At 34.7% G+C, this 13,143-nt stretch overlaps 1 protein-coding gene across 2 annotated transcripts in view; it reads left to right on the top strand.

Moving 5' to 3' along the window:
* Positions 1–13,143, top strand: part of Ubr1 (ubiquitin protein ligase E3 component n-recognin 1) — a 143,308-nt gene that overhangs the window by 13,245 nt on the left and 116,920 nt on the right. For both annotated transcript variants that reach the window (XM_071608165.1, XM_027926017.2), the window contains exons 2-3: positions 5,674–5,930; positions 8,704–8,782. In XM_071608165.1, the coding sequence (XP_071464266.1) occupies positions 5,674–5,930; positions 8,704–8,782 (336 nt within the window). The remainder of the gene's footprint in view (positions 1–5,673; positions 5,931–8,703; positions 8,783–13,143) is intronic.

The following is a 13,143-nucleotide window of genomic DNA, read 5'->3' as shown; positions in this document are numbered from 1 at the left end:
TGGTACCTTTATTATTTATTTTTTATATGGTGCTGAGGATCGAACCAAGTGCCTCACATGTACTACACAAGTGCTCTACCACTGAGCCCCAGCCCCAGTCCTGTTCCTGATCTGTGGGGAAAACATTAAGTTACTATTGCAAATATTTTCTCTCCATTTGTGGTTTTCCTTTACATGTTTTTAAACTGTATCCTTTTTTATGCACTTTTAAAATTTACATAAACGACATCTTTTGTTGTTGTTTTACAGTTTGAGTTTTGACAAATGCCAGTGGTTGTAAGACCATCACAGTGCCACTTTGCAGTCAGCCCCTTCCCCTACTCTCTACCCCCGGCAACTACTGTGATATTTTCTCTCTATAGTAGTTTTTGCCTTTGCCAGAATGTCATGTAGTCTTTTACAAATTTAAAATTAGTTTTATTAGACTGTAAACTTGAATGTTTACAAATATACAACTGAGTACAAATGCCTTATAGTTTTTACATAACTATGAAGCAAACATGAAGTACTAATAAAACCAGAAATCTAAGCCATTTGAGGTGAATAATGTTAATTTAATTGGAAGAATGTTAACTGAAACTAAATTGCCAGTGTTGAATTGATAGTAGAGAGCTGTGCCTTCCTCCCTGTTTCTCCTGCCTTGGTTAACTTGAGCCTGCTTACAAAGTGCCAATGATAATGTTGGATTGGGTGGGTGATTTGGGGTGATCAGACCTAAATTTAAGCCCAAACTGCTAGCGAGTAATTCCCGGATATCTGTTTTGACAGAGCATTGCTTGATATCCGGAAAGCTGCTTTGTTACATTGAAGATAGGAGTGGAATGTCATGTTATTGAAATCTGCATAAAATGGCTATTAAACCCGTTCACAATGGGAATAAGGAATTTGGCACAAAGATGGTCTTGCTAATTCACACAGATGCTTGTACCGTGGTCTAAGCTGCTAAGAGACAGAACATAGTATTTTGAATATGGCTTCTTTTACATTAAGGCATTTTGAAGTTATCCATGATATTATGTATATTAATAGTTCTTTCCTTTTATTTCTGAATAGTATTTCATGGTTTGGATGTAGCTTAGTGTATTTATTTATTTATTTATTTGTGTGTTTGTTTTTGTTAGAGCTTTATAGTTATACATAGTAGTTGGTCATCCTGACAAACTCATACATGCATGGAATTCGGTTTTAGTTCATGATCTACCCCTTTCTCTCCCCTTTTTCACTTTCATCTTCTTCCCTCCTGTCTTATCTTCCTTCCCTTTCCCATTCTCCTTCCTCTACTCTAGTAGAGTTCCTTTTGCTGTCTATTTGTTTATATTTGATTGGTTCTTTCTACCTATACTTAAAGGTGAAGTTCCCTGTGGTGTATTTATATATGCCCATAACATGATTTTTAAAGAATTCATTCTATGTTGCCTCCCTTATCCATCTCTCCACTCTGCCTCTCATCTCCTTCTTATATTACTAATCTTCCCTTTATGTTATACTGTCAATCACCTTCCCCTTTTCTTTACTCTAGCTTCTGCATAACATTCCACCCTTGAGTTTCTGAGTTTAACTTATTTCACTTAACTTGATATTCTCCATTTCCATCCATTTGCTGGCAAATGCCATAATTTCATTCTTTTTTTAATGGCTAAGTGGAACTCCATTTGTGTGTGTGTGTGTATCACAATTTCTTAATCCATTCATCTATTGACAGACACCAGGCTAGATTTCATAATTTATCTACTGTGAGTTGTGCTGCTGTACACATTGAGGTGGCTATATCACTTTGGTATGCTGATTTTAGATCTTTTGGGAAAATACCAAGGAGTGGGATGGCTGGGTCATATGGTGGTTCCATTCCTAATTTTTTGAGGAATCTCTATACTGCTTTTCAGAATGGTTGTACTAGTCTGCAGTCCCACCAACAAAGTACTAGTGTACCTCCCCTCTCCACCAACCTCATCAACATTTGTTATTGTTCGTATTCTTGATCATTGTCATTCTGACTGGAGTAAGGTAAGATCTTAGTGTAGTTTTGATTTGCATTTCCCTGATTGCTAGAGAATTGAAGATTTTTTTCATATATTTGTTGGCCATTTGTGTTTCTTCTTTGGCGAAGTTTCTGTTTAGTTCTTTTTACCCATTTATTGATTGGGTTATTTGTTTTTTGATGCTAAGCATTTTGAGTTCTTTCTCTTATTGGAGGAGTATCTGGAGTAGATTTTGTTTCGTAGGCTCTCCCTTCATGCTCTTAATAATTTCCTTTGCTGTACAGAAGCTTTTTAGTTTAATGGCATCTCCTTTATTGATTCTTGGTTTTATTTCTTGCATTTTGATTGGTGCCAGCACCTATATGATGGATTGTTGACCCTAGCAGTTGTAAGATTTCTCATCTGATTCCTAAGTCTTTAATCCATTTCCATTTGAGTTTTATCCAGGTTTGTCCTAAATGGGCTTTATGATATTGAGGTAAGTTCCTCAGTCTCTAGCTTTTCTACCTTTTTTTAACATGAATGGTGTAGAATTTTATCAAAATCCTTTTCTGCATCTATTGAGATGATCATGTGATTCTTGTCCTTGATTCTGTTTAAGTGGTGAATTACATTTATTGATTCATAATGTGGAGCCAACCTTGCATGCCTGAAATGAAACCCACTTGATCGTGGTATATTTCCTTTTAGACGTGTTTTTCAATGCGGTTTACGAATATTTTACTATGGATTTTTGCACCTATGTTTATCAGGGATATTGGTCTGTAGTTTTCTTGATGTGTCTTTGTCTGGTTTTAGTGTCAGGTTTATATTACTTTCATAGAATGTCTTTGGGAGTATCTCTTTCTTTTCAATTTCATGGAATAATTTGAGAAAGTCTGAGAATCCATCTGATCCTGGGCTTTTCTTTGTTGAAAGGCTTTTAATGACTGTTTCAGTTTCATTACTTGATCCACATATTGGATCAAGTATTGGTCTGTTTAGGTTTTCTGTATCTTCCAGATTGAATTTGGGCAGCTCATGTGTGTCTAGAAATTTGTCAGTGTCTTCCAGATTTTCCAGTTTATCGGAGTATACGTTTTCAAAATGGGTTCTGATAATCCTCTGAATTTCAGAAGGATCTGTGGTGATATCTCCATTTTCACCATTGATCTTATTGATTTTGTTCTTCTCTTTCTTTTGGTAGTTTGGCTAAGGGTTTGTCAATCTTATTTATCTTTTCAAAGAATCAAGTCTTTGTTGCATTGATTCTGAGTATTATTTTCTTTATTCTCAATTTCATTGATTTTTGATTCTGATCTTAATTATGTTCTACTGGTGTTGGAGTTCGTTCTTCTTTTTCTAAGGCCTTGAGGTGGAGCATAAGCTTATTTATTTGTGATCTAATTTTTTAACGTAGGCATTCAGTGATATAAATTCTTCTTGGAAGAATCAGTTCTTCTTAGAACTGATTTCATATCCTCCTAGAGGTTTTGATAAGTTCTCTCTCTGTTTTTGTTCGTTCCTAAAAATTTCTTGATTTCTATTCTCATTTCTTCTTTGATCCATTCTTCATTTAAAAGTATTGTTTAATCTTCATGTGTGCATGTGGTAATTATTTTTCTTTCTGTTGATTTCTAGTTTCATTCCATTATGGTCTGATAGGATACTTGGGATTATAAATATTTTGTATTTGCTAAAATTTGCTTTGTGGCCAAGAATATGATCTAATTTGAAAAAAAATTGCATGCAATGCTGAGAAGAAGATAAATTCAGCTGTTTTGGAGTGAAATATTCTGTAGACATCTGTTAAGTCCATTTGAATTATAGTGTTATTTAGGTTGGATATGTCTTTATTGATTTTACGTTTTGATGACCTGTCTATTGGTGATAGGGTATGTTGAAATCCCCTAGTATCATTGTGTTGGAGTCTATCTAGGATTTAATGTCATGGAGTTGTTTTTTTTTTTTTTACTTTAATTGAGTGCATTGATATTTGGAGCATAAATGTTTACTATTATTATATCTTTTTGTTGGATTCTTCCCTTTACCAGGATTTAGTAGTGTCCTTCTTTGTCTCTTCTGTTTAATTTTTGCTTGAAATCTGCTTTGTCAGATAAGAGAATAGCTATTCCTGCTTGTTTTCAGGGTCTGTATGTGTGGAATATTTTTTTCCATCTTTTTACCTTCAGCCTGTGGGTGTCTTTGCTGGTAAAATGAGTCTTTTTTTTTTTTTTTTTTTTTTTGGTACTAGGGATTGAACTCATGGATGCTTAACCACTAAGTCACATCTCTAGCCTGTTTTTGTATTTTATTTTGAGACAGGGTCTCACTAAATTGTTTAGAGCCTCACTAAGTTACTGAGGCTGAACTCAAGATCCTCCTGCCTTAGCCTCCCAAGCCACTGAGATTATAGGGCACTATCATGCCTGGCAATTTGAATCTTTTGTTAACAGCATATAGTTGGATCTTGTTTTTTTATTCATTCTGTGTAGCCTAGTTTATTAATTCACCAGCTGAAGGATAGTTGGATTGTTTCTGGTTTGGGGCAGTTATGAATAGAGCTGCTATAACATTTGTGTACAAGTTTTTGTATGAATATAAATTTCATTTCTTTCTTTTTTTCTAAAGAGAGAATTTTTTTAATATTTATTTTTTAGTTTTCGGTGGACACAACATTTTTATAATTTTTATTTTTGTGTGGTGCTGAGGATCAAACCCAGCGCCCTGCGCATGCCAGGCAAGCGCACTGCTGCTTGAGCCACATCCCTAGCCCAAATTTCATTTCTTTGATAAATACCTAGTAATTTGATTGCTGCCTCATATGGTACATGTATGTTTAGCTTTATAAGAAACTGTCAAACTTTTTTGTTAAAGTGTCTGTATCATTTTAAGTTTCCACTAGCACTTTCCTGACTCATTTTTCTGCATCTGTATTGATATTTGATATCACCAGATTTTTGTTTTAGCCCTCTACTAGGTTGTGTAGAGATATTTCATTGTTGTTTTCATTTGAATTTCCCTAATGACTGATGATGTGGAGCAGCATGTTTTCATGTGTGGATAAGTCATCTGTACAGTTTCTTTTGCAAAGCAAAATTCCATGCAATGCTGAGAAGAAGATAAATTCAGCTGTTCTGGAGTGAAATATTCTGTAGACATCTGTCTACAAGGGTTTTCCTTTTTTTGGTGCTGGAGATTGAATCCAGGGCCTTCTGCATGCTAGGAAAGTATCCTGTTAACTGAGCTATACCCCCAGTCCCAAGAATTTTACTTTTGATGAAGTCTAATTTAATCATTATTTTCTTTTATGTTAATGCTTTTTGTGTTTACAGAACTCTGGTTTATATCCTTTTGATCTTTTATTAAACACTACGATTTCCTTAAACAGTTAAACTAAGAATATAGGGAATACTTGTCTGTATAGGCTATGGCTGATAATAGTATCACCTTTACATAGCAAGAATGACCATTGGAGAGGGAAACTGTCACTACAGACAGTTTCTCTCCTTGCCTTCCGTATTTATTATGTATGGGTAACTGCTTATTACTAAGGTCAATTTTTAATTGTCCACTTTCCTTTTGTTTTAGTGAAGGATAAAATATATTGCAAATCACCTTGAAAGTACAGAATTATGCCATTACTTGTGTTGCAGGTTATTAAGAAGAAACTAACTGGTAAGAAATTCTGAATTGTCATTTTCTTTTCTTTCAGTGGTGGGATCAGCAAGTTGATTTTTATACTGCTTTTTTGCATCATTTGGCACAGTGGGTGCCAGAAATTTATTTTGCTGAAATGGATCCAGATTTGGAAAAGCAAGAGGAGAGTGTACAGATATCAATATTTACTCCACTGGAATGGTATTTATTTGGAGAAGATCCAGATATTTGCCTAGAGAAACTAAAGCACAGTGGAGCATTTCAACTCTGTGGGAAGGTTTTTAAAAGTGGAGAGACAACATATTCTTGTAGGTAAGAATTAGAAATTTACAAGCTTGGTTATAATTACTATCTTGGTATTTCATACTTATTTCATGGTGTACTTGTCAGGGTTTATTACCATCTATAATATATTTAATTCTACTTAACCTTTTTTTAAATATTTCTTTTTAATTGTAGATGGGCACAATATCTTTATTTTATTTAATTATCTTATGTGATGCTGAGGATCAAATCCAGTGCCTCATGCAAGCAAGGCTCTACCACTGAGCCACAACCCCAGCCCCTTAACATCTTTTTATTTTACACTTTAAATCTGTTTTTGCTAATGAAGTTTGGTTTTTGATATATGACTTTTACTTTAAACAGTTCTCTCATTTTTTAAATTCTTGTTCCCCAAAGCATGTAAATAATCCTTTTGTACAATATAGTTATCATATTCTTATCTAAAACCTTTGGGGCCAGGTGTATTTTCAAAATTCTCAATACTTCTCCAACAGAGTCAAGGTAGGACCCTGTAATCAAACACAGTAAGATTTCTCTAAGAAATTATATGGCAGTTCATTAGTGGTATAAGTCTATAGTCTCATGTCATGTCATGTTTATTTGGGTTTTTTAAAATTACCAACTGAGATTTGATGCAATCCAACAAAGAAATAAAACCTTTTAGGGCTTTTTGGATTTTAGAATTGCAGGGAAGGGATTATAAACATGAAGGAATCGTTTAATGAAGTTGAATAGAAGAAAATGGTAGCAGGTTTAGGCTTTTGTTCTTCGTAAGAGCAGTTGCCTTAAACTTGCTTACCCTGCCTGAAATTTTTGACTTCTGTTGGTTTTCTTTTTATTAGATATAGAAGTATAAATTTTTTTAGACTTTATAAATGCAGAGTTTTTGTTTTTGCATCAGTGTAATTCTAGACTTGACTGGTTTTGTATAGTTAATAGTCATTTTAAACATACTGTTTTCTCAGGAAAAAATTAGTTTTTGCATTTTGTAAACTATTTTCTTTTTTTTGGTACTGGAGATTGCACCCAGCGGTGCTTAACCACTTACCTACATCCTCAGCCTTTTTTGTATTTTATTTAGAGACAGGTTCTCACTGAGTTGCTTAGGGCCTCTCTAAGTTGCTGAGGCTGGCTTTGAACTCGCAATCCTCCTGCTTCAGCCTCCTGAGCAGCTGGGATTATAGGTGTGCGCCACTGCACCCGGCTTTTGATACTGTTTTCCTACGTTGCTTGGTAAGATTCGTTTATGTTCTTACATATTTATAGCTAAAGCCCAATCACTTTCCACTAAAGCATGGTAATCATTTTTAGACTTCTGTCCCCAAAGTTTCTTGGAAATATTGTGAGAACTGAGGATTGGTACTAGCACCTATTGGGTAGAGTACAAGGTTGCTGCTAAACATCTTACAGTTTACAGGATAGTTCCACCTGCATGCAGCATAATTATCTGGTCCACTCAAAATGTCAGTAGTACTAAAGTTGAGAAATTCTGCTCTAAATAGGTCAATAGATCATACATATTTTATAGAATATTATTAAATAACTTTTACATCCTGTTAGCTTTTTAATTTTTTCTTTTTTTTTTTTTGTGATGATATGTGAGGCAAGTGCTCTACCACTGAGCTTCAAGAACCCCAGCACTAAATTGCATTTTTTTAAAAAAAAATATTTTTTTAGTTATACATGGGCACAATATCTTTATTTTGTTTATTTTTTATGTGGTGCTGAGGATCGAACCCAGGGTCTCACACGTAAGAGACGAGTGCTGTATCACTGAGCCACAACCCCGGCCGTAAACTGAATTTTAAAACGTCCTAACTTCATCTTTTCAACTTCCTTCCCTCCTCCTAGTACTGGGGATTGAACTCAAGTGTGCTCGGCAAACACTGTGCCACTGAACTACATCCCCAGCCCACTTCAACTCTTTTTAAAGTATTTTTTTAAAAATGAATCCGATGCTTTATACTAATTTAAATTGTTTGTAGTATTTCCCAGAAAATATTAAATAATACATTTCAAAAGTTGTTACTAGAAGAGAGATTAAGTGATTGAATTTCTTTCATGCAGTAAATATTGAGTATCTTCTATGTACCAGTCACTGTCCAGGTGTTTGGGACACATCAATGTATAAAATAAAATTGTTTTCTGTATCATGTTTGTTTTCCAGTGAATTTTGTCTTTATCAAAACCTTACTTTGCACAATAAGGTTTGTAAAATATATATTTATAAATGTAATAGGGTGAGGTACAGATAATGGGAGAAAATTAAGTATTTTTTCACAAAATTTTCTTTTTAGTACTGGGTATTAAACCTAGGGGCACTTAACCAATGAGCTACATCCCCAGCCCTTTTAATATTTTTAGTTTTGAGACTGGATGTTGCTATGTTCCTTAGGGCCTCACTAAGTTGCTGAGGCTGGCCTCGAACTTGTGATCCTCCTACCCCAGCCTTCCAAATCACTAGTATTCCCAATCACTAGGCTTGCACCACCATACCCAGCACAAAGTTAATTTTAAATTACAGCTCTAGTTTGAAACCAGGTGAATTCTCAAAGTTTTGAGGATGATTTAAGAAACAAAACCAAACATTCACATTTACACATTCAAATGTGGTTTAAACGAGGATAAAATTAGGCTAACAATGTTGTCTTTGTTCAAAACATTTTTAGAATTCCATTTTTTGAAATATTTTCATTTGCAGATTGTGTTTCATATAGGAAACACATTCACATTATAATTATACCTTAAGCATCAATAGAAGTCCTCTAAATTTTGCAATTTAATTTTCCTTCTTTTTCAGGGACTGTGCAATTGATCCAACTTGTGTACTCTGTATGGACTGCTTCCAGAATAGTGTTCATAAAAATCATCGTTACAAGGTATGAAAATAGATTCATAAAATCACTGGATTAATTGGAATCTTATGGACATCTTGTCCATTTATTCAAAACAGATACTTAACTTCTGTTTAATAGCACTGATATGTGCACCTTTTGCATCTAGTTAAATATATAATGTGGTGGGACATCTACTACCCTTCGAAGTTTTTTGATGAGACCTATCATGCTTATACAAAAGAGCATATGAGTAGTTTTATACCTGTGTAACCACTACTCAGGTCAAGAAATATATGACAAGCGAGATCTTCTGGATCTCAATCACTCTCTCCTCTCTTAAGATAACCTCTCTTGTGTGGATTTTTTTTTTCTTCCTTATCCTCAAAGTACTGGATATGGAAACCCGGAGAACTCTACCATCGAGCTATACCCCCAGCCCTTCTTATTTTTAATTTTGAGACAGGGTCTTGATAAGTTGCCTTCAGCTGACCTAAAACTTGGGATCTTTCTGCCTCAGTTTTCTGAGTCACTGGGATTACAGGTATGTACACCATGCCTGGCTTTCCTGTGTTTTGGGATAATTGTTTCCTTGATTTTTTTTCCTTTCTAGCTTATCGCCCAAATTATTTTGAATAGATTTTATCTGTTTTTAAATTTTATGTAGTTGGAATTATCTGGTATATTATTCTTGTTGAGTACCTTTGTCTGTGTAAAGGTAGTTTGTCCTTAGGCCTTGTGGTGTTCAATAAACCATATTGTCTTCATTTGTTGTACTATATATTGATTTGTAGATTGCTTCTTTTTTGGAGCTATTATGAACATTTTTGCTATGAACATGTTTGTATGAGCTTAGACAGACATAATAATTGATATCTGTCTAGATCAGATATATACCTGGTATATACACACATGTATATACATATACCATGTCTAGTGTCCTCTGTAAACATAAATAACATTTTGAAGTTATATAGACCATATCTTCCATAAACTTGAAAGTTTTGTTGGGATGAGTTCAGACTGGCCTCAACATTGCCACTTTCATCTCAGGAAATGAGGAGCCATAGTTACAGGATCTAGGTATTACTATGCACAAGGAAAAACATTTTGAGGAGCCTGTACTGTATAGTGAAGTTAAAATACTTACCCAAGTTTGCCAAAGCAGTGATTGGTTCAATTTACAAAGTTGATCATTGTTTATGTACTCTTTGATCATCTCCATTAATCATAGTGGACCATTCCCACCCTCTGCTGGGGATTGAACATAGGGGTATGTACATTCCAGGTAAGCACTCTACCATTTATGCTAGAGCATTCAAGAAATAATTTCTGATGTAGAGACAAGGAAAAAAATTGTTAATTTCTTCTCATTTTTACTTTGGGAAAATAGAGGAAGAGATACTAAAGAGTCAAGACAAAGAGTTTGTTTAAAAATAAAGTCTTTATTTAAAGACTGCTATGCAGTGCTTCCCAAGATTTGGGGATTTCATGGGTCAGAACAGTTTTCAGAAAACTTCGAGAAAAAACATAGGGTTTTTTAACTTTTTAAATAACTAGGTTGAATTTTAAGTTTTTTTGAAAAGGATGAAAAATAGCAAATGAAAAAATAGCATCATTTAAAAATTTCTTTTTAAGTTGTTGATGGTCCTTTATTTTATTCATTTATTTATATGTGACTCTGAGAATTGAACTCAGTGCCTCACACATGTGAGGCAAGTGCTCTACCTCTGAGCCATAATCCCAGCCCCTTGACATCATTTTATAAAGAAAAAAAGACATTTTAATTTCAAGAATGTAGGATAATCTCAGAATAAAGAATAGTCCTTTAATTTGAATACATGTGGTTCTGTGAAGGAATTTGCCACATTGGCCTTCTTTTTCTGATTTTGTTTTGATGGATTAGTCAAAACTTGTATGTTAATTTTGGGAACTTCTTCATTAAGCTTGTTTATTTAAAACTTACCATTTCTAGGACTGGTGGTAGCTCAGTGGTAGAATGCTTTTCTAGAATTTATGAGGCCCTGAGTTTAAACCCTAGCACTATGGGGTTGGGGAACACACAACTTAACAGTCTACCTTGCCACCACTAAGCATTTATGGAGAACCCTTAGCTTTGCCATCTTTGGGTTTTTGCAGAGTTCTACCTGTTGCTTACACAGCTTGGGCAGGGATTTTTAGTATATGTGCTGCCAAAGTGAGCTCTTGGGCAGGGGTTTTAGTCATTAGAAAGATGGCTTAGCTGGGTACAGTGGTGCACACCTATAATTCCAGTGAGTTGGAGGCCTGAGGCAGGAGGATCAAAAGTTTGGGGCCAGTTCCAGCAAGTTAGCAAGGCCCTAAGCAACTTAGTGAGACCCCGTCTCAACATTAGAGAGAAAGAGTTAGGGCTGGGGATGTGACTCACTCTGGGTTAAATCCCCAGCACGGAAGGAAGGAAGGGAGGGAGGGAGGGAGGGAGGGAGGGAGGAAGGATATTATGTGACAAATAAAATGTATTTATAAGCTCAATAATTGACCATAAAAAGAGACTGTGAAGAGAATGGAACATTTTTGGTGGGAGAATAAGTTGATAGAAGCTTTCTGACATACAAATTGGTGTGGTGAAATTTTTAAAGGAAAATGAGGAAATGACTAATCATTTAGATGAGTAGTTACCTCCAGGCTGAATAAGGGTATGGGACTCTGGATGATCAAACAGCGAGCTTCAGCCATATTGATATTCTCTTAGGTTGGATACTGGGTTCACAGGTATTCACTTCTTTGTTATAATTGTAACTTACTTCTACATTGTGTGTATTCTTTTATAACAAAATACTTCATAAAAGAAAAAAAATAAAACCATTAAAAATTAGAAGAATTATAATTAAACCAAGACGTCTTTAGCAGCAACAAATCGCCACATAAATGTTAAAGAAGATACCCACTGAGTGGCCAAGTGAAAATTGATAAGAGCAAATTGGAGTTTGGATCAAAGAGTATGGCTTGTGAAGGAAAAAATATATGTATCTTTAAGAGGAGATTCTTCATTCCATGTAGCTGTAGTCCTTTAATATAGACTCAAGATCTATTTTCTTACTAGCACTTGAGCATATATTGCCTTTTCTGATGTAAACAAATGCATTTCATTATAGAAAATCTGAAAAATGTATAACCATTTTAAGATGGATTCTGAAATGGTAATTAAAGTCTTCAGGGAAGAGCAAAAAAAAGAAAAATTGGAAGAAATAAGGGATATGTATTGCTTCAAAGGAGAGGTAAAAAGGAGAATAATGGCAAGGGGATACTAAAGATCGTTTATTATCTGAACAAAGGACAAAGAAAAACCTTCAGTGGCAAAAGAGTACATAACAACTTTTGAGAATAAGAAACAAAGCTTTAGGGGCTGGAGTTTGTGTGGCTCAGTGGTAGAGCGCTTGCCTAGCATGTGCGAGGCCCTGGGTTTAATCCTCAGCACCACATATAAATAAAGGTATTGTGTGCAACTACAACTAAAAAATAAATAAACATTTAAAAAAAAAAAGAAACAAAGCTTTAGAGTCTTTGTTTTATAGTATGACTTTTACTGCTTATTTTGCCATCATCCTTGCAGATGGGACCAATGTCTTTGATGTAATGAGTAGATAAAATTCTAAGAAGCATAGATCAGAATCTCATACCTTGGTCAGATAGGACCAAAATTGTGCTGAGTTCACTAAAGTAGGATTCTGGTATCTCAGAAGGTAATGCTGAAAGTCAGGCCTACTTGTAACCTTGACAGCCATATGATAATACATTAAACACATTCAAATGCCGTGTAGAACATATCTGGAGAAGAAAACAAACCCCACTGACAGTCTTCTTTCTTCTCTCCCTCTTCCTGTGCATTCCTCTGCCTTATTTGTGTGTCCTTATCTCCACCTGACCATCAACATCTTACCAACAAAGTTCAGGTCTTGTGTACTTTATACATCTTCTGTCAATTATAGTACTTAGTACACAGAGGCTTTTGATAAACTTTTGTTGAATTGAAATGTTAGGATCAAAAGGTCTATATCATAGGCAAAGCTGACGGCTAAGATTATAAAAATAACTATTTTAGTATTAGCATGCTTTGTACATTCTGTAGTCCTATCATATGTGATGATAATATATATTCTTATATTGTCTTTGAAATAAAAGAGGATTCAAAATTTATTTCTTGGGCTGGAGATGTAGCTCAGTGGTAGAACACTTGATTGCCATGCATAAAACCCTGGGTTTGGTCCCCAATACTGCAAAATAAATTAATTAATTAAAAATTATTTACTAAGGCAATACATTAAAAGCTACATTTTAAATAATTCAAATAATTCAGAAGAATATAAATAAAAAATTACAGTAGTCCTTTTGCCTTGTGGTATTTTCCTCCCCAGAGAACACATTGT

The sequence above is a fragment of the Marmota flaviventris genome, chromosome 2 (genome assembly GCF_047511675.1).
Source record: "Marmota flaviventris isolate mMarFla1 chromosome 2, mMarFla1.hap1, whole genome shotgun sequence".
Taxonomy (NCBI): domain Eukaryota; kingdom Metazoa; phylum Chordata; class Mammalia; order Rodentia; family Sciuridae; genus Marmota; species Marmota flaviventris.
The sequence above is the reverse complement of the archived record's forward strand: the minus strand, read 5'-3'. Positions and strand labels throughout refer to the sequence as shown.